The sequence below is a fragment of the Argentina silus genome (assembly GCF_951799395.1).
Source record: "Argentina silus genome assembly, chromosome: 5".
NCBI lineage: Eukaryota > Metazoa > Chordata > Actinopteri > Argentiniformes > Argentinidae > Argentina > Argentina silus.
Genome location: NC_139659.1, coordinates 10213303 through 10240788, shown reverse-complemented (window position 1 = coordinate 10240788; position 27486 = coordinate 10213303). Strand labels below are relative to the sequence as shown.

The following is a 27486-nucleotide window of genomic DNA, read 5'->3' as shown; positions in this document are numbered from 1 at the left end:
TGGCATTAGTAATAGTCTCATGACATGCTTCTATTACTTCAAAGCTCACGAATGTTAGCCTTAAAAAGCTATAGGGTTTAGCTTAGCTTTAGTGTTGCACAATAGATACAGTCAACAAGATGGAGATAAAGAGAGACCATCACAAAGTAGGTAGTGTACATGACCACATCACATCCAAAGCCAAAACATACGCCAACTGGGTGTTAAACCACTTACACTCACTCATGCACTCACACACACACACTTATGTGAGTTATGGGGAGTGTCATTGGAAAATTGAAAACCACTGAACCATTGAAAATCCCTTTGGAGCGGACACATTCCAAAGCACCATGCCAGGCAGCATCAGCACAAGGTTAAATGCCAGTTACAGTAGAAGCACAGAGTCGGTAGTGGTAGCCACTGGCCAGGCATACAGTACAGACACAGCAGCACATGGACAGTTTCATCCATGCCCAATCCCCTGCATCTCGAGGCATGCTCAGTGATGACTTCCAATTCCATTTCAGTTCAGTCAACAAAAGGGATGAAGTCAAATTCTATTCAAGACGTTATGCATGTAGATCTAAAAAGGTAGGACTTTAAAAATGGAACGAAATGGAATTGAAGTGGTATCGACTGTGCCCCTGATGCAGGGTGCGTTGGCTTACTTACTCTGAGGGAGAGCGCCAGCTCCCCATTGGCCTGGTTGGATGAGTACAGGTTGACATACTCCCCTTCCCCCTCCCCGCCCTCGTCATTCGTACTCTCGCTCTACAGGAAGAGAGGAGGGACACGATGCTTGAGGAAGGAACAGTGAGGGACCGGAGACTCACGTTAACTAACTACAGGGAGCTGAGTAGTTTCTATCTCAGTGACGAGAGTTGGCCATCAGGTGGCGCTGGTGCACACGTTAGAGTAGAATGTTTGTTGTCCCTGATAAATTATGGGAGGGGAGAGAATACATACTACAACTACTACTACTACTGGAGTCCTCTAAGATTCTAGACTACAGTCAGAGAGCGAAGACCACAGGCCAGATCCTCTCAACATCACCTAACAAAAGGACCTCCTTCATTGACAATGTGGTCCACTGCGTTGATGGTTTGTGAATACAGATCGTGGCAAGAATCTGGTGAATCAATGAGTCAAAATGTTATTGTCTGTAATGCATCCACCGTAAAAAGGGTTTTGTTACTCACATTCATATCTACCTGTTATCAGCTTCCATCTGTCTACCAGTCACCTGTGTCTGGGTGACTGTCTATCTACTACCCTGTCTGTTCTGTTCAAGTGATAGCGTGTCCCTCTGTCCACCCCTCCCTGCATAGCGCCCCCTGTCTGTAAGCTCACCGCTGAGGTGTGGAGAGAGTCAGTGAGAGAAGTCTCAGAAGGAAGACAGACAGCCACAGAACCCAATGAGCTGACCAGGGAATCGTTGGGCCCGCCCCCACCGCCATCCAATATGGTGGCTTTGGTCAACGCAACCTGGTCCGAGCTCTGAAATTGGTGGAGAGAAGGAAGCCGGAAGAGGGAAAGGAAAGTGTTAAGAAAAAAAATAGTATTTAGGAAAAGAGAGAGCATAGACAGAATCCAGAATAGAAAAGGAAGAGAGATTCACCTCTTCCTCCAGCACCTCTACAGTGCTAGCCTGGCCCTTATTTAATTTCTGAGATATACTGGAACAACAGAAATCTGTCCATACTGTACAAATACACAACTAAGCATGCAACACACCTATAGCCACGGCAAAATTAAAGTATTTATCTCCTGAGGTAAAATATTACACAATAGTGATGAGGGGGAAACAAAGAGGAAATGTTATAGAAACAGACAAAAAACATAAGGTATATCATAAACAAAAACATAAGGTATATCAATCAAATTGTGATGTTGCTCTACATGACAGTATGTGTGTGTGTGTGTGTGTGTGTGTGTGTGTGTGTGTGTGTGTGTGTGTGTGTGGGTGGGTGTATGAGGTCAGTGTGGCCAGGTGAGGAGATTCCTGTCAGTAGAGAGGCAGAGATAACCTGCTGAAACATGCTCTGCATACCAGTCCTGCTACTGCATACCAGCACAGAGATCACTGATAAACCGCACTTGGCAGCTCTCCCTCACACACACACACACACACACACACACACACACACACACACACACACACAGTTATGAAACGGTGGACAGTAGACCCATTTCTTTTCCACCCAGCAAATTGATGTACTGTACCACTCTCCACAAATACAAAACCATAGAACATACTGGTACTAAAACCATAGAACATACTGGTACTAAAGCCATAGAACATACAGGTACTAAAACCATAGAACGTACAGGTACTAAAACCATAGAACGTACAGGTACTAAACAGACAACACAGGTATGCAAAACCAGAGAGACGGTGAGGATGTTTCCATGGTAAATGAAGGACAGAAATATTTACTTTTCATTCCACCCAACAGAATTCCCTCATCTTCCCTCTAAACCTCCCTTGACATCCCCCCAAAACATCACGCCCTGAGGAGTTCAGGAATGTTCAACATTCCACTGGCACACAGGGGTGGGGGTGGGGGGGGGGGGGGCATGAGATCGATGGGTTACAGAGAAAGGAGGGAAAGAGGGAGGGAGAAGGTGGTATAGGAGGATGAGGAAGAAAACAACAAGGAGGAATCTGTTCTTCATCAGGTCCATATGGTGTGCATTCCTCTCGATCCTCAGGGAGACACAGTCCTCTGCTCTCTGGGAGCCCCAGAGCCAAGGATCAGAAAGGGTCAGCAGCAGCAGCAGTAGCAGATTTCCCCCCCCCCCCCCCCCCCCAAGCTCACATACACTAGGGGTCGGGGGTCAGGGGTTAAGGGGTAACCATCGTCAGAGTTACTACTGAGACACAGTTATCATTAACCCCCTCAACCTAATTCATCACCAGTGTACTGCTGAGGGAGCCCCTGAGATCCATGTGCACTGCTGTTACTACGCTGAGGTCAGTCTACCACCTGGGATTCACGTTCGGGACTCTTTGATACTAGTATTCACTTGTTCCATACGTGTAAGAGAACGTGTTTCAGCTGCACACACAGAAGTGGTTGGGTGTGAACAATACACCTTCAGAGAAACATCGGCATGCATCTTAATGGAACACAGCATGATGTTATACCACAACGACAAATGTTTGTACACACACAGACATACAGTGTATGAACACACAGACAAACTTCAATTGCCATTTTAACATTAATGTTCAATCAATGTTCAAGCCATGCCCAGAGACAAAACAAAACAAAAAAAATTCCACAGATGAACAACAGTCACAAAGTCACAAACGGGACCAGCACCAAACACAACAGGACCCATAGAGAATCACAGAGGCACAGACAGCGCCAGACATAGGCAGGGCCAGACAGATGATCCAACACAGAACAGCACACACAGCAGTGCCCCTGGGGCCACAGATAGGGACACTCACCATGGGCGTGGTCAGGGAGGTGTGGCCGCTCAGGTAGGAGTTAGAGACGGACATGCTGAGGCCCAGCCCAGAGCCCGCCTCCTCCATCGCCACTACAGACGGCTGGAGGTGGCAGGAAAGAGAGGAGGAGGAGGAGGAAGAGGGGGAGGAAGAGTGGGAGGCCTGAGGAGGAGAGAGAAAACCGAGAGAGGGGAAAAAGAGAGAGAGAGAGATGGGAGCAATAGGAGGAAAGAGAGAGAGGAACAGAGAATAGCGATAAAAAGAAGTGGGGGAAAGACAGAAAAGGAGGAAGAGGGCATTCAAGAGAGCAGGAGGAAGGGAAAGAAAAAGAAGAAGTTTATTACAGTAATAAGGAGTGCTGAAGCAGAGTCTAGGATTAAATCAAGAGCAGAAAGCGTGTAAATAGAAGGTGGCCATGAGGAAACAGTAGCATGGTATATAGCCAAGTATCACTGTCACTCATAGAGTGTTGACTGATGATGGAGGACGTGCAGGAGGAAACTACCACAGGGGAAAAAAATGATTCCTTGTTCCTGACACTGAGCACGAACCCAGAGTAATAGAGCAACAAAGTCAGTAACGCTCAAAGTTCATCATAGCATCTTAACACACCAAAGACTCCGGACACCTGAATGGGCCAGTCAGTGTTGAGATCTGACAGCCCCTCAAAGCTGCTTCTAACGGTCTGAGCTCTTGGACTTCAAAGAAACGAGGCCAACTGCACGCACAAAACAGGGCCAATATGATTCAGTTTTTTTCATTTCCTTATCCTCCTGGCAGACTAAATGACTTTTGCAAAGCTGTGTAAAGTCGCCAAAGCGTGTAAGCCCGTAACATGGGCTTATGGATGGGGCAAACAGGCTTATACCACTGGGCCACAACCTCATCTAGAGCAAAACATGAACCAAGATTACCAGCAGGAGAGAAATATAATTTCAACTCTACAACAGAATGATAACAGAAATAAAATCCTTGGGCTTAAAATAGACGGTGATGGTGTCTGATGCTGAAGACTCTCTGTAGTAAGTCACCTCCTGCAGGGAGGCCTGGTACAGCTGAGCTCACTAGTAGTCTGCTTAGTGATGATGACAACCGCTCCAGGTCCTAGCTGCAGTAGAACTCCTATCTGAAACCCACTCCAGGTTCTAGCCTCTGAGGCTGGAATAGAACCCTTATCTGAAACCAACTTCCCATTCAGCAGTCCCTGACCACCAACCAGTAGTCCAGCATCCAGGCCAACTGTAGACCATGATGTCTACAGATGAGACCACTGTCAAGGCCTAGCCTACATGGTGACAATTGTAAGGTTTTTGCTCCAGTCTAATATGACGGGTCAACACCTCATTCCCAGCCAACCCCTGTTAACCTGAGGAATGTTGGACCAATCAAACCCAGCTGACCTCACTCTGACCTCCCCACTGGCCCTTTTACGCTCGATGGAGGGGAGAGTAGTGAAGGAGGGGAAACCTCCATCGAGCGTAAAACAGTTGTCTCAATTAACCTCCAGGCCGAGCGAGATTAACATAAGTGGACTGGATCTGATAGAGGTCTGATAAAAGCTGCTCTTATCTCCTCAGTGACAGGCAACCGCCAGCATACACACCAGAGAGAGGGGGGGGGGGGGGGGGGGGGGGGGGAGGCAGACTGAGTAGGGGAGATATAGGGAGATGGATGGTTAGAGAAAATTCATGAGGATTACTACGGGAATGTAGTTTAGACCAGAATGCAATCTTGACTCTGTCCTTCCCAGCCAACCAGAGACAAATGGAGTACTACATCACGACTACATTCAACTCCAGAGGGGTTTTATAGTTCACATCTGTTCAACACAACTGGCTACCAATGACCTATAGACAGGGCAACTGTCCTCAGGGGTGCACTACAACATACATGACCCTGTGGGATTACTACCCAGAACCTGTGACCACCAGGAATAAATTACTGATACCCCCAACAGTGCTAAAACCTCACTGACTTGGTTTAAACGCTAACGCTTACTTTTTCAAAGTATAGTTCAATTGTCTCTAACCCTCAACCCTAAACCTTCCACTGAGGCAGAGTGTTGGGTCAATAAGGTGCCCTGAGAGCTTCCGAGAAGAATGAGGGAGAGGACTGAGGAGAGGGTGGTGGGGTACACTCACCAGCTGCCTCTGTTTGGGGGGCAGGGCGGGGGGCGGCAGGGGCTCGTGGACTGAGTCGGTGCTGCTGAAGGAGTCGTTGAAGCCGTAGACCTCCTGGAAGCGCTTGTTGCGCTGCTCGTAGATGCTCTCGCTCTGTGGCGTCTGGTAGAACACTGAGGGCTGCGGCTCAGAGTAGTCCTCCACAAACTGCATGTACTGGAGAACTGGGAGATGACATAACAGGGCAGCACAGGAGCGACGTCACACAATGACACAATAGCTTGGACAGGAAATTACATAATTTACCCAGCTATACTGTGCCCTTGGATCTGGAGCCCATTGTGCACTTCCTGTCTCTATTTATTCAGTAGGAGATTCCTTAAACATGACCCATGCAGGAATGACACCCCCCCCTTCTCCCCTCCCTCCATTTTTCTCCCCCTCCCTTCCGTCCCGTCCTGCTTCCATCTCTCTCTCTAAACTCACTGTGTTTGCTTTTCTTCTCGGGCAGCGGTGGCGGGCTGGAGGGGAAGTCATTCTCACTGGCCATGTACTGGGACACGAACACCCCCCCGTTGGTTTGGGGCATGGGCGAGATGGGGGTGAAGAGGGGGAAGGGCGGCGTGGGGTGCAGCTCCTCCTCTGACAGGTTGTCGTACTGGGAGGGGAAGCGCTCGTAAAACACCCGCGACCCGCTCCCGTCTGGGAAGGGGGAGACCTGGGCACTGCGTCTCTTCTTCTGGGGCAGGGCAGGGGGCGCGCTGATGCGGGACGGGTGCAACGGGTTAACATGTCCTGGCTGGGGGCTCCAGTACTCAGGGGGGTTCTGGGGGACAGGGGCACTGAAGCGGGGGTGGGAGGGCAGCTGGCCCGGGACAGGGGAGGAGGACTCACTGTGGGACTCTGGCAGGGGGCTCAGGCAACCCCCTACAGGGGCTGGGAGAAGGTGGTCCCCTATGGAGAGGTCCTGATGTAGGAAGTCATAGTCTGGGTCATAGCTCTCTGTGTTATCTGAGCAGAAGAGGAGAGAGACAGAAGAAAGAGGGAAAGAGAGAGAGAGAGAGTTCAGAAATAAGTGTTGACAATCAAATAATAAGTGTTAACAAGTTCAAGGGGCAAAATGGGTGTTTGTGTGTGTGTGTGTATATTTATCCATTTCTGTGTGAACTCTGAACAATAGAGAATGACTTAGTATAATCCGTTTGAGTGTGTGCCTACTTTAGAGGTGTGTGTGTATACAGGTGTGTGTATGTCCCTACCCAGCGTCTCACAGCTGGTGTTGCGGGAACACTGACCACTGTCCTGCTCCATGGAGGACAGCTGCTCATCAGACTTGCTGAGTTTGCCCATGCTGCTGCAGGGAGAAAGGCGCGGCGAATCACCCCCGTACGACTGACTGCCCCCTGAGAAACGCCTCTGCAGGAACTCCTGCTCGTACTCCTGCTGCTGCTGTGCAGGTACACACGCACACGCACACGCACACACAGTTTCGGGAAATTAAGATCTTTACACCACTCTGATCTGATAAGGGCTGGTTCAGTTAGGCCCAAGTCTAGTTTGCATTTATCTATTTTGGTATGGTCTGGTCTTGCATTGACTTAATATAATCTGATTCTATATACTATATACTCTAGTCTATGGTCTATTGTGGTCTGGTCTGGGCTAGTCTGATACGGTCTACTCTGGTCTGATACTCGTACCTGTTTGTGAACACTGCAGGGTAAGCTGGAGCCACGGCTCATGGGGGCGACAACTGCCACCCGGGTGGGCGAAGGGGCTGACTGGCGCTTCTTAGGGGGCAGGGCTGGAGCAGGGCTGCAGTTGGGAGAGAGAGCTATGCGTGAGAATGTTGATGTTCAAGAATGAGGGGTGCGCGCGCGTGCGCGCACACACACACACACACACACACACACACACACACACACACACACACTAGTGTGATGACAAGCCTGTTTCTGTAATAGCAACATTCCGTGCTTGTCTCGATTTTCGATCATCTCTGGAATGCCTGGTCACTGGGGCTTTTCCAGGTTACCAAATCACAAGTCAATACCAGATGAAAGAGAATGAAATCGAAAATCACAAGGGTAAAACGACTGGGGGTCAGCGAGGACACTCATTGGTCAGTCACGCACACTCATGCACTTGGGTCTCTTCTGATTGGATGAGTGCTTCTGTGTGCGCCACGATGCAAAGGCACAAACTTTGGGACACAATCATGCAGGACACAGCACTCCTCCAATCAAGAAGCTGTTGGGACGGGACCGGGGGAGGTATCAAGACGGGATGTCATAATGCAGAGGGATGATCCTATTGGCTAACATACTTCTCCTTCAGTGTGGATCTCCTTTGGCCAGTGGCAGATTTGTCATTGTTCAACTGTGCTCTGTTCCCAGAAAACATGAAGAGAGGAGTGAAAACCACAGATAAAGAAGATGGAGAGTGAGTGTGTGAGAGAAAGAGAGAGAGAGACAAGGAGAGAAAGGAAGACAGACGAAGAGAGAGGAGGTGGAGGAGAGAGACAGAAAGAGAGGACAGCAGACAACCAAAGTGTGTCAGACACCAAAACTCTAGTAGAGTCAAGGCTTTCAGGGTGACTGACTAGTTCTGCAGAGCTTCCTCGATAAGAATCTCAACTTTAAAACCAGAGAAAGACACTCGACAAAAATATGATCAGAAATCTTCCCCAACTTCTGCCACCCACACAGTGATTCACAGTCTCAAACGTACTCATATTAGTGTATTCGCCCTTCCCCCCATATTCTCTATCAATGACCGCCCATGCTAACACAGCAGTTTCATCTTCACCTTTTTTTGTTCCTCTTTCGCATTATTTTATAAAACACGTCAGAACATTTCAAGAAGTTCTCTGGGAACGAGACCATAAAGACAGTCAAACACAAGACCATGCGGTTGGAAGGACCACTTCTGCTTTTTTTGACCACAGACAGTCGAGACAGTAGGAAATGTCCGGTTACTTTTTAGAACTGTGGCAGGGGGACTTCCCTTTCCACTGATAACTTAGGTTAAAACCCCACCATGAGGTTAAGAAACAGGAATGTGAGTAGCCCACACTAAGATAGAATACCACTGGATCAGTAATCACACAAGGATCATACATGTCTCTCCAAAGTCCCCCAGTCTCACTCACCTGAGCTCAGCCATCTTCAGTCCCGGGAGGGGGGGCTTGGGAGGGGCCACATCCTCCTCTGTCACGTCTGCCACAACCTCTGTGGGCGGGACTGTGGGTGCGGTCTTACTCAGAATTTCCTTCTCTCGTTCCGTGAGCGGCATCTCTGATGTGCTGTGGACAAAATACAAGGGCATGAGTATGTTGTGTACGTGTGGTGTGTGTGTGAAAGAGATAGCAAATGGAGAAAGACAGGGGAGATTTTGAGGGTGCTCTAACCTCTCTGGTGCAGTGACAGGTGGTGGTGGTGGTTTGTTGGGGGTCGTGGGTGAGGGCTGCTCCTGTTTCTCTATGGTGAGTTTCACCAGTTCCTGTGAGAAACATACAATCTGAGGTCAATACGTTAACCACCAAACACCATGGAATAGACATAAGCTAAATGAGAGAAAACAAGTGACAAGGCATTTGAAGCCTTTCTGCACAGTGGGTCAGGGTTAGGGGCTTGGTGGGATAGCTCACATAGTTCAGAGGTCACAGAGATTTGTATGCAGCTGTGTGATTTTTCCACCCCTCACCTTCACTCCATCTAGTACAGCTTTGATAACCGTGGTGACTGCGACCACATTCTCCTTGTCTTCCAGGTCGATGCCATCCAGCATGACCTGGTCGGACCAGCGGATGAGGTTGGCCAGACTCTGGTACACACGGTTGTGACAGGAGGACACTGCCGAACTGAGGGGGAGGGGGAGAGAGAGAGAGTTAGAAAGAGAGGAAAAGTAGATAAAGAGGAGTGGGGGACGGGGGTGTGTGTGTGTGTGTGTGGGGGGGGGGGGGTTGACAGGGATGCAGTGAGGTAGAAAAGAGGTAAGGAGGGAACCGATGAGTGTAAAAAGAAATAGAGAAAGGGAGAAGGGGTGGGGGGGATTGTAAAGGTGACAGGGTCATCAGAGTGAGAACACAGTTAAAGACAGACATATCCACATAGCCATATCCACAGTCAGGCCTTCAAAAACAAAATGTTCCCTCTTGGGGGGGGGGGGGGGGGGGGGGAATTGTTGCGGAAGTTGAGGGAGGGGGGTGTTTGTGCTGGTGTTAACTGGAGAATGTGTGTCTGTTCTGGGAGGTGTGGCGCTGCCTCTCCTGAATGGACCTTTATGAAACACTAGGGTGTGGTGGTTCAGGCCAGTCCCAGCACGCTGTGGCTGACTCACAGAGCTGGAATATCCCACCGTTGTCTCTACAGGCTACGACTGGGCTAGGGGTTAGAGGCTAGGGGCTGGGGGTTGTGGACGAGGAATGGGGCTGGGGTTTGGGGTTGGATCCTTGAATGAGCTGAGAGCATGGGGGCCGGCTACCTAGGAGGAGAGTGCAAAGCAGAGGACTCAGCCATGACTTGACCACTAGAGCCTGGAACAAGCAAGAGTAGAGCTATAGGACCTGAGGCTTGGGTGTGAGGTGGGACTGGTAGGTTACAAGAAGAGGTTTATTGGTGGGAATTTCAGTTCTGGCTGAGATCTTAGGTATGGGTGGCCTGAGGCTAAAGTCGGGGTCTGGTGGAGTTTGACTCAAAGAGGCTGAGGTTAGCCCTTAGAGATTGATGACTCCTGGACTCTAACCACCATCCATCAGCCAGCAGTAAAAACAGGGCTGAGATACAAAATCTGTCACCCGTTATCCCCTAACACTGACTGATGGGACAGAAGTTATGACATTAACTTATTTGTTCCAGAAGAGAACTCGTACAGGGCTCACAGAGAAGGGCGGCGTCACAGACAGTTTGGTAGAGAATTGAGGAAACATAACCTGTCTATTCTGTATTTCAGTTGTTTCTATTCAGTTGTAAACCGGTGTGCTTTACTCAACATCTCTGTTTCTCAAATCCCTCTTCTCCATATAAAGCCACAATAACGTCAACTGAACATGCTATGAAATACCGGAGCTATCTAGATGTCGACTCCAGGTTGCCTGGGGCGATGCAGTCTGACTAGGATGTCAAGTATAGATTAAGCTGTTGCAACTTCCTTCCAAGACAACTTTCCAACAGGACACGTCAATCATGTGCATCATCAGGTAGCCTGAGGCGGGACCCATCATCTGACTGACTCACCTGTGCTGTATCCTGGCCTCAACCTGGACCAGAGGTAAGATGGCCTCCAGGACTTTGCTGGCTGAGCCTGGCAGCATCTCCAACACCTTCTTCTCTACCACCATCTTGTCCACGATGGTCTTGAAGTAGCGCAGGGCACTGACCACCTCTTTCTCCTGCTCCTCCAGACGGCTCACCTTCTACACAACAGAACGAGAAAACAGTCAGCTTACTAGGCTGCAGGAAATAGGCCATATAAAGTAATACTATGGTGAGAACACACTTCTGTTTATAGTGTCATTGGGGTAACACGGTCAGTATTTGTGGCCAATGCAGAAGTAAAAGCTACAACTCTGGTGTTGAAAGCACCAAGATCCAACAATCTATCTAGTGAATCATCTCTGGAATAAAGCCGTCTCTGTGCACAACATGCTTTATCTGATATTAAATTCTAGAGTGTTTCACAACCGAGGCCTGTTGGAGAAATAAACTCATTATCCTGAAAGCCTTGAGAGTGAGCAGAGTTCATTGAGGAAACGGTGAGCTCCATTCATGCCTGTGTGGGTCCTGGCACCTGTAGGCCAGCCAGCACACTCACCACTGAGAACCCACGGGAAACACTCACACTCACACACACACACACACACACACACACACACATAGACAATGGAGCAGAAGAATACCAAAGTAGTAGACGGGAAACAAAACACACACAAACAGGTAAACAAGAGCATGGAATTGGTGGGAGAGCTGGGTTTCCCACGACACACTCACGTACACACCTTGTTGATGGGTTTCTCTGCACTCTTGACCGCTGGCTCCTGCTGCAGCTGCTTGCCCTTCTTGGACGGCGTTCTCTTGATCTTGGGGGAGTGGAACTTGTCCATCAACTTCATGGTGAAGGAGGAGAGGTGGGAGCGCTGCGAGTCTGGGGACGAGAGAGGAGAGAGGGAGATAAGCTATCAGGTAAGAGGAATGGGGGAGAAATGAGAGAGGACGTAGTATAGGATAGGAGGTAGAGGTAGATCGACAGTGGGTGGGTGCCTGCCAATAATAACCGAACCAAATGGCACCACTGTAGCAGTGTTTGGTCTAGCAGTTCTACCAGAGCTGGTATCATTCTCTGTTCAGCTGAGGGTACAACAGGGATTTTATCTGCCATATCATGGTCACATTTCCACTGTCCATCCACTTCCCCCTGATAACACGGCTGGCTGGTGCAGCCAGGTTCCTGTCCTATCTGTGACGCACGCACACGCACGCGCACGCACACACGCACAGGGTGTGAGCCTGTCCTTGGAGAATAGCCTGGTTATTGGAGAGATGGAAATCGTTTTATGCTGCATAATTGCGAACAGTTTCATAATAGCAGAGTAATTTAGCTGAATTTCCTCGGGCCGCTGTTGGAGTGTTGTGAAGAGATGTGGGAGAGCTTCCCTCATCCCGGGAGAATTCCCTCTCTGCGCTCTGCACAGAGCCAGGAGATAAACACTAAACAGCACTGTCAGCCAGCGCGAAAGACAGGCTTTATCAGGGACAAAACTGCACTTCTATCTGCTGTAATCTCCCCTACATCGGCTACATGAGGTGACAGACAGCAGGCTTTGGCATTTCACCACCATCAGCGCAAAACACAGGGAGGACTGTGAACAGGACACCAGAAAAACAACATAGCCTATACTGCACCAGTGTCTCTCACCTTCCCCTCTTCTCTCTCTCTCTCCACCTTTCGCCATCCCTCCTCTTCCCTCATTCCCATGGCCAGCCCAGGGCTCCGAGGCAGCCAAAGACTGTGTATCATCCAGTTATTGGTGCTTTGTGTTGTAATTATGACACATTCAGTATGAACCCTTGGTACTCCTTCATGTCATTAGCCTAGTAGGAATGAGTTAGTCATGGCCTACAGCAGATCCAGCCACAACCAGTCAGCTACTGATGACCTGGGTAACCCCTGTATGGCCTTTCACCTCAACATGACAAGCCCCAGACACTGACAAGCCCCAGACACCGATCCGATCAAGTCTGAATCACTCATACAAAAACATATTGAATTATTTGTCTATTTGAAGTGAGAGGATTCACAGAGCATTGGAATTGAAGTTAATGATGCAACACTCTGCATGAGAGGAGGACAATTTTGCATTATTAATCTCTACTCCAAATTCCATGTTTATTTATTCCATTCAAAAGACGCTTCTTGACCAAATGAGATGGATGGATAGATGGATAGATAGATAGATAGGATAGATAGATAGTGTTCTCACTCTGTTGGGTTTAAAAATAGCGTCTGTACTGTTCTAGGTCTCTTCGTGACACCAGCAGCGAAGTGGAGAGAGAAAGCCTGTCTAGACGTAGCACAGACCCTAAGGGACAGGATAACGCACGCACGGCACACGCCCGGCTGTTCCAGTTACTGGCTGGATCAATAGTCTGGGACTCAAGGTGTTCCTCCACACAATCCATAGAACATATGTCCTGAGGAACGTGCAGCCTACATGTACTCTAACCAGGGGATGGAACCTGGCTAACTTCCCGGCCCTAACACCCCATCACTCAGTCAGCAGAGTGGGAGAGGCACAGGGCACACGTCACTGGCCCGTATTTCACTGTCCCTGCTTATGAAACATACAGCACTGAGTCACCCGATGATCAATACTGCAGGCTCTCGTTCATCAACACACACCCCCTATTCTTATAGTGCTTATCCTTATGATGCAAGATGGTTGAGAAATGTACTTCTGACTTTGTTTCCCAAAAATAAAGACTCTCAGCTTTCGTTTGACACCCAATTTGATATGCTCTGATGAATTTCACATTTCGGTCCTCATGGGTCCTTTTACACAGAACTGCCCATATGCTCTGTCCTCTCTGCTTTCAGAGAACGGAAGCTTCACTCACTCCAGAGTTCTGTGGAAGTCAGGCCAGGAAACTACATCATCGTGAGGGGGGGGGGGGGGGGGTGGATAGACGCACATAGACTGGGAGAGGACAGAAGGAAAGGGGGGGAAGAGGCACATAGACTGGGAGAGGAGAGAAGGAAAGAGAGGGGGGTGGATAGAGGCACATAGACGGGGAGAGGACAGAAGGAAAGGGGGGGGGGGGGGGTATGACTGCGTCTATGATGTCACTGTCGGTATTTCCGACTATGAGACGAGTCAAGCAGTGGTTAAGTGAGGTCACAGAGTGGGAGCACATTTCTAGAAATTAGCCGAGTCTACTACAGGCAACAGTGTTCTATCACCTCTATACTAGACCAGTGTGTGTGTGTGTGTGTGTGTGCATTAAGTGCACTATGCAGTGTGTGTATGTCTCTCCTTTCAGTGAAACCTGTTAATGACAGAGGCAAGTGGATACCGCTCTTTCCAATGAGAGAGAAAATACATCCATTAGGACTATTTGAGGCTTAATTGCTATGCAAGGCCTGGGAGGTATTTACTACAAACATCTATCAAAAGCAACACTGCATAGAGATTCCCCTTACAGCAATACCCTCACTACAAGAGTGTATCTAGGAGCCTGTCAACTCCACCTCACACACACACACACACACACACACACACACACACTTGTGTGTGTGAGTTAGCGAACAAACTGACCTGGCTCATCTTCACTATACAGTAGGTGTGATTTCCACACAGCAGCTGCCCCCCCATCTGCCCGTCCTCACTATGGGGAGGCTGGGAGAGGAGGGGAGGGGAGGGGAAAGGGATAGGGTTCTAAAGGCACTGTGTTTTGGGTTACTTGCAGCTGCTCACTCACAGAACCACCAAGCAAGGAAGGTAATGCTCAATGAAAGTGTGTGTGTGTGTGTGTGTGTGTGTGTGTGTGTGTGTGTGTGTACTTGTAGAGGCTGTGAAATGATGACAGCAGGAGTCACAGGGGTCCCAAAGCCAGCTGTTGAGTAATGGAAGAGTTCAAAGAATAGAGGGTGTAGAGTGAGTGAGAGAGAGAGAGAGAGAGAGAGAGAGAGAGAGAGAGAGAGAGAAAAGCAGCTTACAGCAGGGGTATGGGGGGGATGATAAAAAGAGAATCAAACAGTCGCTTAAAGGGATGCTCCACCCAAAAAACATGTTTTTCCTGGTTTGGCCTTGACCTTGGTTGTAGTTTTTAGATACATATTTTGCTTCTTCCTTAGATACTGAGAAGATACTAATATTGTAATATTATGGGCCATAAGGGCCCATTCATTCTGGAAATATGTGCAGACAATCCAGCTCATATTATGATAGAATCCCTCTCTGAAGACGTTTGTCTTTTCTTTTTCTGAAAAGTCACTTTAATGTAATAGACGTTTGCATTTGTCTTCAGAGGGGCATCTGTCATAATATTAGTTGGTTTGGAGTGTCTGCATTATGTTTTGAATGTATTTCCAGAACAAATTGGTCCCTACTTCATAATATGACTACTCAGTATCAAAGGAAGCAAAATATGTAGCTAAAAACTTTCTGGGCTGATCAACTTCAACCAAGGTTTTTGGGGTGGAGGCTCCCTTTAACAATGCAGCACTCAAACCATTTCCAATTAGCAGACATGATGCATGGAGAATGAATGGACTATCTAGAGTTAGCAATCACTTCCCTTTACTCTGAGTCCCTGTATGGAGTTACAGGTGGGAGGCTGGTGTGTGTGTGTGTGTGTGTGTGCACGCATATTAAACTGCAAGAAAATGCTGTTAAAAAATGCATAATTAAAAAGCGAAGATAAGAGAATCACATTAAGAACAGCTTCAGAAGTGGCTTGCATCCCTAAAGACACTACTAATCCTTACTCTAACACACACACACACACACACCAAAAGCCTGAAATAAATCAGCTGTTGCCGTTATAGCTCAGATGTGAAACGCACACAGAGTGAGAGAGTCTTCTGAAAATAATCCGCCCGAGGTGTACAGTTAAGAGAGCGCGGAGAAAACTATTACCATAACCATGCCTCACACACACACACACACACACCAGTGTTATAAATGGATGAAGACACAGGCTACTGCTTCTTCATGAGCGTACCGTTTCATATGGGCCTAAACTCAATGACACACTGAATTAGGCTAGTAGGCTACATTGCTCATTATATCTAAGACTTGACAGAAATACTGCCGTGACGCATCTCTCTGAATAGGGGCTGGAGACGTGTCTACTTACCAACAGCTCAGCTGTCTGTCGACCACAAAACAAAAACCACAGACACCTGGTTGCATGCAACAATGATAATGACAAAAAAGGACATCAGAATGAACAAAAACGTTCATTCAATGGCACGTGAGCTCTTGCAAAGAGCTTTTTTCGCGTTGAGGCTGCGACCCAAAATCTGCTAATTCCCCCTCTTGAACTCCCCCTCACACAAAGACCAGGGGTCACCAAAGAGAGAGGTAACCGAAGCATGCATCTCATCTCCTGTTAGACCCGTTAGAAAGGAATGCAAGGCCTACACTGTAGTGTACATGTGAGAAGAGTGATGACAAAACAGGAAATAGTTAAGTGCTGAGTGAATTATTTATGCTCTCCATTGTTGGGATGTGTAGCCTCATATTGGCCCGGCTGTAACAAGTGGAGGAGGAGTGGGTCCAGTGGTGGCGTTTCTGGTTTTCCTGGTGCTCGGACCACACTCCAGAACAATGAGGCACAGGAAAGGCCCACTGGAGCAGACGGGAAGTGAGATTGTGTTAAAGGAGCACAGTGACTTCCAAGCACACACCCTTCGCAAGCACCCACACCCTGAGAAAGTGACCACCCCTCAATCCACTTATCACTGACTGGCGACTACTGTACACCATACATCAACTCCCTGTCTTATCCCCCTAATCCCTCTGAACTACTGGGCTAAAGAAAAGACGCAGCTTTAGGCATGTTTCTCTCTCATGTCATCCATCCCCCCCCCCCCCCCACTCATTGCTTGTGACATACACAGTCAGCAAGTGCAGCCCCATCTGCCATGGGTCATTGACAAGGAGGAAACATCAACGTACTGCTGGTGTGTGTATGGCATGAGTGAACTATGGCTAACAGAGCGTGGTGAGAGGAGTTAAATCCATATCAGGGATCCATATTACACAGCAAGTGCTCCATCTATACTATTACAATGGACGTGTGTGTGTGTGTGTGTGTGTGTGTGTGGGGAGGGGGGGGGGGGGGGGGGGCGGGCCTATGATCTTCAGTAGCAGTGATGGAAATGTCTTCCATAAAACATTGTCAAGTGGGCTTATTTTGATTTTATACACCTAAAACTCAGTCAGTTAAACACCTTTGATTAAGTGGCTAGACATCCTCATATAAGCGTCACCTACAACAATAACAAAAACACTCGACTTCAGACGCCCACAGGATTGGAGGAGACAGTCATACTGAGACACAGTGGGACAGCCTGATGATAAAGATCACCGGCATGGGGGGAAATCCTGCTCTGTAAGTTATTCACCGTCACTTATAAGAGTCAAGATCTCTTCATTTGCTAAAGAAGGTTAAATCATCTTTCAAGCCGTCATTGGCAATGATGTGGCATGCAGCCATCGGTGACGCAAACCTGTAATATAAACAGGAAATCAGAACCACTGAGAGGGGATAATGACTGGAGGTAGAACATAAAAACCCACACACAGGTTTCTGTGGAACCAAGGCCAGACTACATGCAGGCCTCCAGTAAACCAACTCATTCAGTGCCAAGGGGTGAATAAAGTTGCACAAAAATACCTACATAAAACACTTGCTACTCTAGGTGGAGAGTGTTCCGGAATTCTTTGGCAGTTAGTGAGTTAAAGACACAACACTACATCAGGTCAACAATGACCCTGTTCAGGCATCACAAACACCATGGTGAACATCGAGAGGGGATTACAAAGATGATGCTGCACATCTCATTCCATAGAGGAGCCACTCTGTGTCTAAACTAGGCCAGCAGCAGTGAAAGAGGTGGTAAGGAAAAGGGGTGGGTTAGGTTTGTGTATTGTACACATAAACATTGAACACAGTCTTGCCTCAATGCATCCTCTGTTCAGCTAAGTATGAAGCCAACAAAAGTCTCCATCACTCTCTCCCTCCCTTCCTCCCTGCCTCCCTCCCTGCCTGCCCACCCGCCCTGGGGAGTGTCGTTTCTTGCTAATGGTATGTTGATTATATGGGTGAGTGGTGCTAGGCAAAAGCAGTGTTAGGGCTGGTGCTAAAACATGCTACTACACTATGAGGGCCCAGAGGAGAGAAAGAAATACCACAAAACACTTGAAATCTATGCAGCTCTCCTCTCACACACTGGCTGCATCAAAGAGAATAGCTTAGCGCTACTAAAGCCCTGTCCTATATAGCCTATCCAGCATATTCAACCAGCATGCCTCCTGGGCCAAAAGCCAATCCATATGCAAAAGCCTGGAAAAATAACAGACTATCTGTGTCAAGCGCCAACTATTTCTAGTCCATGGAGAAGCTGTAACTCTGGAGCCCAATTGTTTAACATCACTTGCTCTTTCCAACGAACTCCCAAAGTACAGTGTGCTCATCTGAAATCTATGTTCCAAAACGTTTATTTTTATTTTTTATAGAGAGATCTTTCAGTTTGGTTGAATGCTGTAGTAGTAGTGATTTTATCGAGGTTGAGAGGATTCAACCACCCTTTTTCCATTCATTGGATCCCGCAGCTCTTTATGGATCAAATCTGGGTCGAGGTCTCACCATCGACATGGGGGGCTAGTTAATGGGAGCAATTGGCACACCAGCTCAGTGGGGTAGTATGTGGTTCGCGGAGGGGGGGGATGCCTGGCGGCTGGGTCATTCAGTTGTCGCATACAAACACAAACACACACACACACACACACACACACAGACCCTCTCTAGACTTCATCTACCGAACAATGCCGCTGAGAGGATGCCACAGGCCCCAGTTTGAACAACAATGATGACAACAAAAAAGGACATAAGAATGAACAAAAACTTCCATTCAATGGCACGTGAGCTCTTTGCAAAGAGCTTTTTAGCGTTGAGGCATGCGACCCAAATCTGCTAATTCCCCCTCTTGAACTCCCCCTCACACAAAGACATTAGTCCACAAAACCATCGGGGTCTGGTATGTCACACACAGCTGACCTGAGTAAAGTAACTAAACATGCAACTGTCAACAGAGGTGATAATGAGGCTAGCTAGGCTACAGTATGATAGCAAGAGCACCTTATACAGAACTAAACAGATTTTGACTTCATGTGCTTTTCTGCACATGTACAGTAGTCCATGTCCAGCTACACAGCTTTAGAATACCACTGTATGTCAAATCCCAATAACACACCACCACGATTGTTCCATTGGTTTATAGAGCAGTGACAGTGTCTTTGTCCCACGGGGGGATTCCGCATGGCCAAGGTCACTGGGTCCAAAACATACAGTCAAAACAACACCACCGCTGGGCATTTAACCCACACTGGGCATTTAACCCACACTGGGCATTTAACCCACACTGGGCATTTAACCAACCCACTGGTTTGGTGCATTTAATCAACCCGTCTATCAGGAGGGTCCACCAGCCAACACAGGTGTTTTAGCCTGGAAACACAACCAAGACAAAATAGGCAGGTAACACATTCAAATCAATCGTCTCCTAGCCTAGCTGAGTTCAGACTGTCCTGGGAAAGAGCAAATGTTTCATCTGTATTCTGACTGACTGATTACAGTTACACTTCAAAGTACCTGACATTGTCTCATGGCCTTCACTTTGGTCATGTTTACAACTCTCTGTTGGAGGGCTGGCCTTGCAGATGAGGAGGAGGATGGGGGGGTTTGGATCCCGTCTGCTGCCCCTCGCGCTGGGGACCCCTCCTGTTCCTTCCCCCCTGACGCCAGCAGGTCAGTGCCACCATTTCCTGTCCCCTTCCCCTGAGCCTGTCCAATCCTCACTGCCCCGCCCTCACAGCCCAGAGTCCACTGCTTCACAACACGCTGACTCACCTAGGTCTGCCAGGCTGACAGTGCGCGCAGACACACACACACACACACAAAAACACAAACACACACACACACACACTCCTTCAAGTGACCTTCTGTGTTCTGTAGTTTGGTGCAGTTTTCAGCATTGCATTTTGGATGCCAGCCCTGTGTTTCAGCAGAATGCTCAGAAAGGTTGGCAGCAGGTCACGTAAGGTGAAACAAATAGGCTGGATAAAAAGAACCACAAAACGCTATAAATAAATACTGTCAGTATCTCTAACATCAGCCAGCTCAGAGCAGAGAGCTACAGTAGCATCTGATCCATGGAGATGAATCCAGAATATCACCACAGTGATTTACTGTGTTGTTGGGTGGTAAACACAGAGTGAGAGGCATTCAGCCACTGTAAAGCTCTTCTGATTGAGTGACACTCAGAGCACAAAAAGCCCCTGAAGCAGCAATCACTTCAGCACTACAGCTGGTAGCAAGCACTGGCGTTCAGCAGAGTAAATGGCCTTCAGCACCGAGATGAGTACTACCCTCTCCATACAATCCTCCTCTGTCTATTCAACTGACCTCGTCAGTGCTGAGGAGAAATTAGTGATGGAGAGGACCATAGAGACTAGGGCATCAGCAGGGATTTCTCCCCTGGTGGGAGGGGCTCTGGTGGGCAGGACTCGCAGGCGAGGTCCCTGCCTCAGTCTGGCCTCCAACAGACGGCTGTGCCAGGATGAGAGCAGAGTTGGAGCGTCCAGGAGGAAGTGGGTCACGCCAAGCCCAGCCAGACCTACTCAAGGAGAAAGCCCATGCTCTGCCTGGAAGGCTGATGGGATGGATGGATGGAGTGTGTGTGTGTGTGTGTGTGATGCTGAAATGTCTGAGGGATTCAGTGATGAGGGCAAATGCAGTTCATACACTGCTCAGTGATTGCCATGACAACAGCCATGACAGGTTCTTAGGCCACATCTACTTCCCCCTCGCTCTCATTTCAACTAGGAAATGGTTGTGAGACATACTCAGCTGCCACAGACAGGAGAAACATCCCCTGAACATTGCTATGCCTCGCCCAGGCCCTCAGAAACACACACACACACACACACACCCCCCTGACATGCCTAAACACAGAACCCATCCACCAGAGGTCTGGAGCTCCACATTCCACCAGCCCTAAGATTTCCACACGCCCCATCTCATCCTCTCAGCCGCTATTTCTGCTCACTCTGCTCTGCTGAGGCAACAGAAACATAATACACACACACACACACACCCACCCACCCACCCACCCTCTATATAACATACAATCACTGCTGCAGGACAACAAGACAGAGAGAGTGGGTGTGTGTGTGCAAAAATGTTTCCTTGTGTGGATGAAAATGAAGCCCTGCAAGTCTGTTTTTGTTTGGGTTAGGCATGTAGAGGTAGACATATTTACCCAGCAAAAAACCTAAAAGCATCTGGATGCTCCAATCCAACAGAGAAAAGACGGTTACAGGGAGCATCTACAAGTTAACTGTGAAGGCTGCAAGGCTGTTATGTTTGTAGCTGGTCACCCCACTGCTGTACGGCTCAGCTGTGGCTACTAGGACGCCTAGCTAAAGTAGCTGGTAGCTTTAGATCTCCCACTAGTCTGCCTGGCTGACACAGACACCATTACTCACTCTACTGATCCCTAATTAGCTTCATCATCACAGCTGAGGTGACTGAACTGGGCAGGGTCCACACAGACACACACAATAGTACACACACAGTGCACACACGCTCTTTACCACCTGCTGGGTTAAATGCAGAGATTCATTAGGCTTAGCACACCATGGATGGTGTTTTCAAAACAAGGCATTAAGGCGCTCTGCGCTGTGTAATTACACAATGATGGATTCAACCACCTCAATTATGGAGCCTCTCCGTGCGAGCAGCACAACAGGGTATGTTGGTTCACACCACAGCCTACTCATGGAAGAGGCAACTAACTAAAGGCATTGTGATTGGCAACTCACACATTGCTAACACCACACGTGGCCAACAGCTACCATGGCGCAGCCAGATATATAGCACCATAGGGACAATGTCAGACAGTACGGTAGCAGCAGACTGTAATAAACTGATGTCTCCTACTTTGATTATTTTCTGAGATTGAATGTCACTTGAACGAAGACCAACACGTGGATGGGCTGAAATGGATCAAACGGTGAGACGTGGATGAGAGCAGAGCAGAGGCAGGCCGTCTGGGAAGGCTGTGGCTGGCCGCCTCCTCTCGCTGGTCCACCCTAGACTTCTGCACAGCAAATGAGCACCTTCACTAAAGCCACACTACACAAAAAGCCCAGGGAGGAATGTCCCCTGCATTTCATTCTGCCAGCGTTTCTATTTTTCTTTACATAAAAGCTCTAAACTGGGAAGGCTCTGAATAGCTGTCTTTGAGAAAAAAACACAAAAAGGAGAGACACAGTTTGCCTCAAGAAAAAAAGAACAATGCATGTATGCAATATGAATTCAGCACGAGAAAACACCGACTGTGCAAACTGTGAAACAAACCGTCAATTGTCAAATGAAGAAAGCACTCCGCTTCACAAACATCTGAAATAGATGTAGGGCCTAGCTGCAATACCCACCGAGATCAGAGTTTGTTTTCTCAAGTGCGTAGATGTGAAACTAAGACGGCAGAAGTTGAAACTGAAATAACCAACTGCACAGTAGGCCGTTATCCCCTTTAAGCAGTGTGGATCCTTGACGATGCAATAATGTCTATGTTTACCTTGTTCCTCATCTGAGCCTAGTTCTCCGTGTAGTGAGGAGTCTGCATCCTCAGAGGAGGGTAGGCTCCTCCAGCTTAGGTTTCCCATCCAGGAGTCCGGAGTCCTCAAACTGTTACTGTTCCTGGTCCAAGGCTTCTGGCCCAACGTGTGCCCAACAACTGTTTACTGTGAGCCCACCGCTGGAAGTGTAACTGATAGTTGCACTTCATGCAGACTGAGGACAGGTTATCCCGCAGCCATCAGTACACTGCCCAGTGTTAGTCACTCACTGTCTCCCCGTGATGCCGCTTGACTCAGACTACAAAACATGACAGGAAAGGTTCCGAAAATAGCGTCAAAGATGAACTGGACAAAGGGTTGAATCACGGGAGGTTTAAGAGTCTATGAAATTGTACTGTAAGCCACTGTCTCGTAATCCGTTCTCTTGCAGGTTGCAGCACACAGTGTTTCAGTAAACATGTTGGGTCATCGGAGGGTGGTGGGTGAGTCCACAGCTGTCAGTACCAGTGACGTACAGAGAGGAGATCAATTAGGCCTGAGAGACCTGCTCCAGAGGACAACACCCTCCTGTATCAAACGAGACAGTATCAGAGAACTAGGATGTTAGTGGAGCAGGGATGAGAGATGGATAACCCTAACCCTCTACAACAACTGAGTTTGTTTAAAAAGGCTCCCAAAGAGACGAGGGAGTTAGGTTGTACCTCCTGGAGTTTTTGTTATATGGCTCTTCACATGTTGCCAAAAACCCAACAGTGTCGTCATTAGCTACTATAAAACCCTCCAGCAATGAAAATCTTCTGTCAGGGAGAGATTGTCCCTCTGCAATATATTCCACTCTGCATTACTATCCTCCATCTGTTCAGAATTCATTTATCCAGAGGCCAATCCCTGGTTCCCATCCTTCTCCCAGATGGAGATCCTGTGATGGGAATGCATTCCCACCAAGAAACCAGCCGATTGCCCGTCTCCGCCCTCTCAGTCACAGTCACAGTCACACACATGCAGTCACACACACACACACACACACACACACACACAAACCTAATTACAGCTCATCTAGGCCTATATGGTTACTGCAAATCGCTCATTCTAAGGGGAAGAAAACATAGGCTAGGTCTACTTGTTGCCATTGAGTCTCAAAATTGCTTCACAAACCAAGACCCATAACCTGATCCGGGGCTTATGTTACAAAACCAAACAAGCCCTGCAGTGAGAAATCACAACCAATAATATATTGTGTATTATGCTCATTACTAGCCAAGTAAGAACACTACCCTATGCAGTACACTAGATTTACTCTACAATGTCTACTATGCTGCTACCTGCCCATCCAAATAATTTAGAGTCCACTCTTGGAGCACACAAAGGTGTACACACACAGAAACTCTTGACACACAATAGGGGTGTGTACACACACACACACACACACACACACACACACACACACACACACACACACACACACACACACACACACACACACACACACACACACACACACACACACACACACACACACACACACACACACACACACACACACACACACGGGGGCAGAGAGGCTAAAATAAGGAACTGATGGATCAGTTCCGCTGTGGCCGGCTGCTACATTGACTCTGTCCGGTCAGAGAGAAGTCAGAGGTCTAATTATAAAACCTGTGTTTCAACAGAATCACCATTACTAACAATGACACACCCACACAGATCATGTGTCTCTCTGCATCAAACAAAACACACTCACGCACAGAGACCAAATCAACCAACCCGCCTAGAGCTCAACACCCCAAAATAAGATCACACAATGTACAAATTGTGCTCCCCATAACAACAGGGCTATAGAAAGAATTCTTAAGTCATCGTCAAAAGTTATTTTCTTTACCAAACAAGGCACCAAACATGGAATACATTAATATGTGTCTGAATTGTGTGTCTGAATTGTGTACTGTTTGAAGGATTCCTTTTTTACCAATTATTTTGAAACCGCCACAGGGTAGAAATTGCTGCTTCAAATGAGATATTCACAAAAGCAAAAATATAGCTGCAAGAACTGTCACAGCAACAAACATTTTCAGGTGTTACTGTAGGACAATTCAAAAGCGATCGACACACACACAGTTCCTCTGCTTGGAGCGCACAGATCCCCATTCCTCTTATATCACCTCAAACACTCAAAGCCCGTCCCCCGTCCCCATCAGTTTTAATTCAGTGTCAAAACAGGGTACAAGCCTCACAATCACTCACAGATAATGTCACAGACACACAGACTTATGTAAGACACTCACACACACACACACTCATTCTTCCTCCTCCCAGTTCATTTTCTCACTGTGGAAGGAAAACATTAGGATGTGAGATTGGCTTCCTGCTGTTGTTAGCTTTTGGGCGACACCAGAGGCAAAGCATTTGTTACTGTTGGATCCCTCCCAGTGATGGAGGGGTGTGTGTGTGTGTGTGTGTGTGTGTATGTGTATGTGTGTGTGTGTGTGTGGACGGGAGTTGCAGTCAGGACAGCTGCCCTCTGGATGCCCTCTAAGGTGACATCCTAGTGACTTAAACAGACAAGGGCAGGGGCAACTTTTAAAACAGGTGACAACGTTTCTCCCCTGAGACAGTGAGCCAGTGACAGCAGGACACAGTGTCCATGGTGATAAGGGAGCATGTTGATGCAGCCAGTGACGTCAGTGCAAACACGAGTGATGAGTCTGTCGGACACTCACCAACGGATAGTCAGTCAGTCGTGCATACAGTCACGGTTGCACACGTAGGCTTCACTTAGTCTCTCTCACTGTCTGCTTTTCAGACAAGTATTGTTCTGTGTGTCAAGGAATTGGAAACTCCCTTTGTCCAGCTAAGAGTAAGGCCTACTCTCTGTAGTGTCTTCAAACCACCCACACGATATAAAGTCTTCCTTTAAAATACTCTCTTTCCTGTTGCCGCCCCCCCCCCTCACCCCCTCTCACTCTCTGTGGAAGAAAGGTAAGCTTTTCTCCAGCTCTACACATTTATAAATACAGCTATTCTGTTATCGGTGTGCCTTGTTACCATGGAGCCCCGGCTTAGACCTTATTTCCAGCTGACTGGCGTCCAGCATAGTGTGTCTGCCCTGGGGGGACATATCTGGGATCGATGGGCACATGCGGAACAGAGCAGAGACAGGCTAACAGGTGACCCAGTAAACACGGCCAGAAAGCCCCAAGAGGGAGGCAGCATCCAGCATTCACACAAAAAGGAGAGATTGAAAATAGCTGCTATTTACTAGTACCTGCAGTGCAGTACTTTGGGAATTTGTATTACTGAACAAAACTCTCTCTCCGTCTCACACACACCATCGGAAAATTTGACGTCTGTTTATAATACTGTCTCAATGGACAACACACTCGCCCGCACAGTAAACTGCAGGCATCACCGCACAGGGTCGAGAAGCGAAGCTAGGAGACAGCTGGCGGGGTGGGATACTCATTCTAGCGGGGATAGAGTTTCCTTCCCAAAGTGGTGTCAGACCACCCTCTGTTTCCTTCCAATTTGATTGCAATGGGCGCTGTCTGCATAAGTTCACTGCAATATTGCACCCAAATCGCATATTCTGAATACAACTGTCCAAAAAGAAAAAGCTGCAACAAATGTCATTGCAAACCAGAGATGCCACGTGCACAATGGAAATAGTCAAGAATTTGAAGAAGACACCAGGCCGTTCTTCTGTCTGGGTACCGTTAGGTTGAATTCAACAAATTAGGTGGTTAGCAATTAACACCTTAAATAGCAAACCGTTAAGCTTGACAGTCGCGTTCAATTGATATAGCTCTGGGTAATTAGATAAATAGCTGGTCAGATGTGCTTGCCAGCTGTGATATCCCACACGCCACGGATTTTATTATGGTTGAAAACACTGCTAGACAGTCCAGCAGTAGTAGCCGACAACAAGTCTGTGTGCCAGCAGTAAAACCGAGCTGGGGGTGGCAAATGTTACCAACATAGCAAGCCGATTTAGCGACCTCGACACACTGCTAGCTAGCTAAAAAACAAAAAACTAAAACAATTTAACGGAGCTAGTGTGGCCAACATTCAGATAGCTAATGTTAGCACAGCAGAATAAAGAGATTTAAGCAGAGCTATAGACAAAGTCAAGCAAAATGCTAGCCTGCCCCGTTACGTTAGCCTTCATCTCCATAAACACAACAGCAATATTAGCTAACTTTCACCCGAATTGGTAACGCTAGCTAGCTAGAGGAGAAAGCCAAACCCTGGTTAGGACGGAGATTTATTTGAAGACCCTCCGAACGCATGAGACCCCAAGCAAGGCCTACCTATCCCCAATGTGTGTGAGATCACAGTACCCGAGGCGAAGCGGCGATATGAGGCCGGGCTAGCCGAGCTGTGCTTACCTTGCTTGCTTTCTATTTTCCCCGACATTTCGTAGCCAGCACAGCAGCAGTGATTTCACTCGCAGTTCAACAATAAACGCGTCTCGCTGTGTGTCACCCTCGCCTCGATTATTCCAACATTCTTGATGTACCCATGTGTCCGGGTGAGGATTTCGCTGTGGTTACGGCACAATATGTATGTGCCGCACACATTAACTGCTTGATACGATGTGTAACTGTACTCTATTTGGTTTCAGTCAATCTCCGAGCAATTTTCACTGAGCAAGCGACCAAAAGCACTGTCTCTACCCGTGGGTCCTCCTCGTCTACAACAGCGCCCCCTTGCGCCTGGAATTAGCTATGTCAATCTGTGTCACCCGAGGGTGGGTGGCAGCGTTCAGTGTTGAGGTGATAAAACACAAGCAACGTGACCAACAATTATAATACTCTACCATCTGTATACATTTGTATCTTGTTTTCTATACAGTATTATCAACGTATATGTTGTAATATTGGCTGTTGATCTATTGAACTTGAATGACTTGGTGACAGTGCCTCCTGGTGGTTATTATGGAAAGTCTTAGTCTAGTCAAGGGTCTATCTGCATTCCCTTCTTGTATGAGTGATCTGGGTTATCATGTGGTTATCATGCTTCAAATGAGGTGGACCTTGTGCTTTCTCTGAAATACTATAAGAGTT

The 27486-nt window shown here is 47.9% G+C and overlaps 1 protein-coding gene across 1 annotated transcript in view; it reads right to left on the bottom strand.

Annotated features, from left to right (window-relative positions):
- rapgef1b (Rap guanine nucleotide exchange factor (GEF) 1b) overlaps positions 1–27018 on the bottom strand; it is a 31020-nt gene extending 4002 nt beyond the window's left edge. The window contains exons 1-14 of the mRNA XM_083670006.1: positions 26809–27018; positions 11558–11703; positions 10797–10975; positions 9265–9421; positions 8969–9060; positions 8711–8863; positions 7260–7374; positions 6819–7008; positions 6046–6570; positions 5581–5783; positions 3440–3601; positions 1333–1479; positions 551–753; positions 192–196 (exon numbers count right to left, since the gene is read on the bottom strand). Of these exons, the coding sequence (XP_083526132.1) occupies positions 192–196; positions 551–753; positions 1333–1479; positions 3440–3601; positions 5581–5783; positions 6046–6570; positions 6819–7008; positions 7260–7374; positions 8711–8863; positions 8969–9060; positions 9265–9421; positions 10797–10975; positions 11558–11703; positions 26809–26836 (2305 nt within the window). The 5' untranslated portion in view covers positions 26837–27018. The remainder of the gene's footprint in view (positions 1–191; positions 197–550; positions 754–1332; positions 1480–3439; positions 3602–5580; positions 5784–6045; positions 6571–6818; positions 7009–7259; positions 7375–8710; positions 8864–8968; positions 9061–9264; positions 9422–10796; positions 10976–11557; positions 11704–26808) is intronic.
- Between the last annotated feature and the right edge of the window lie 468 nt (positions 27019–27486).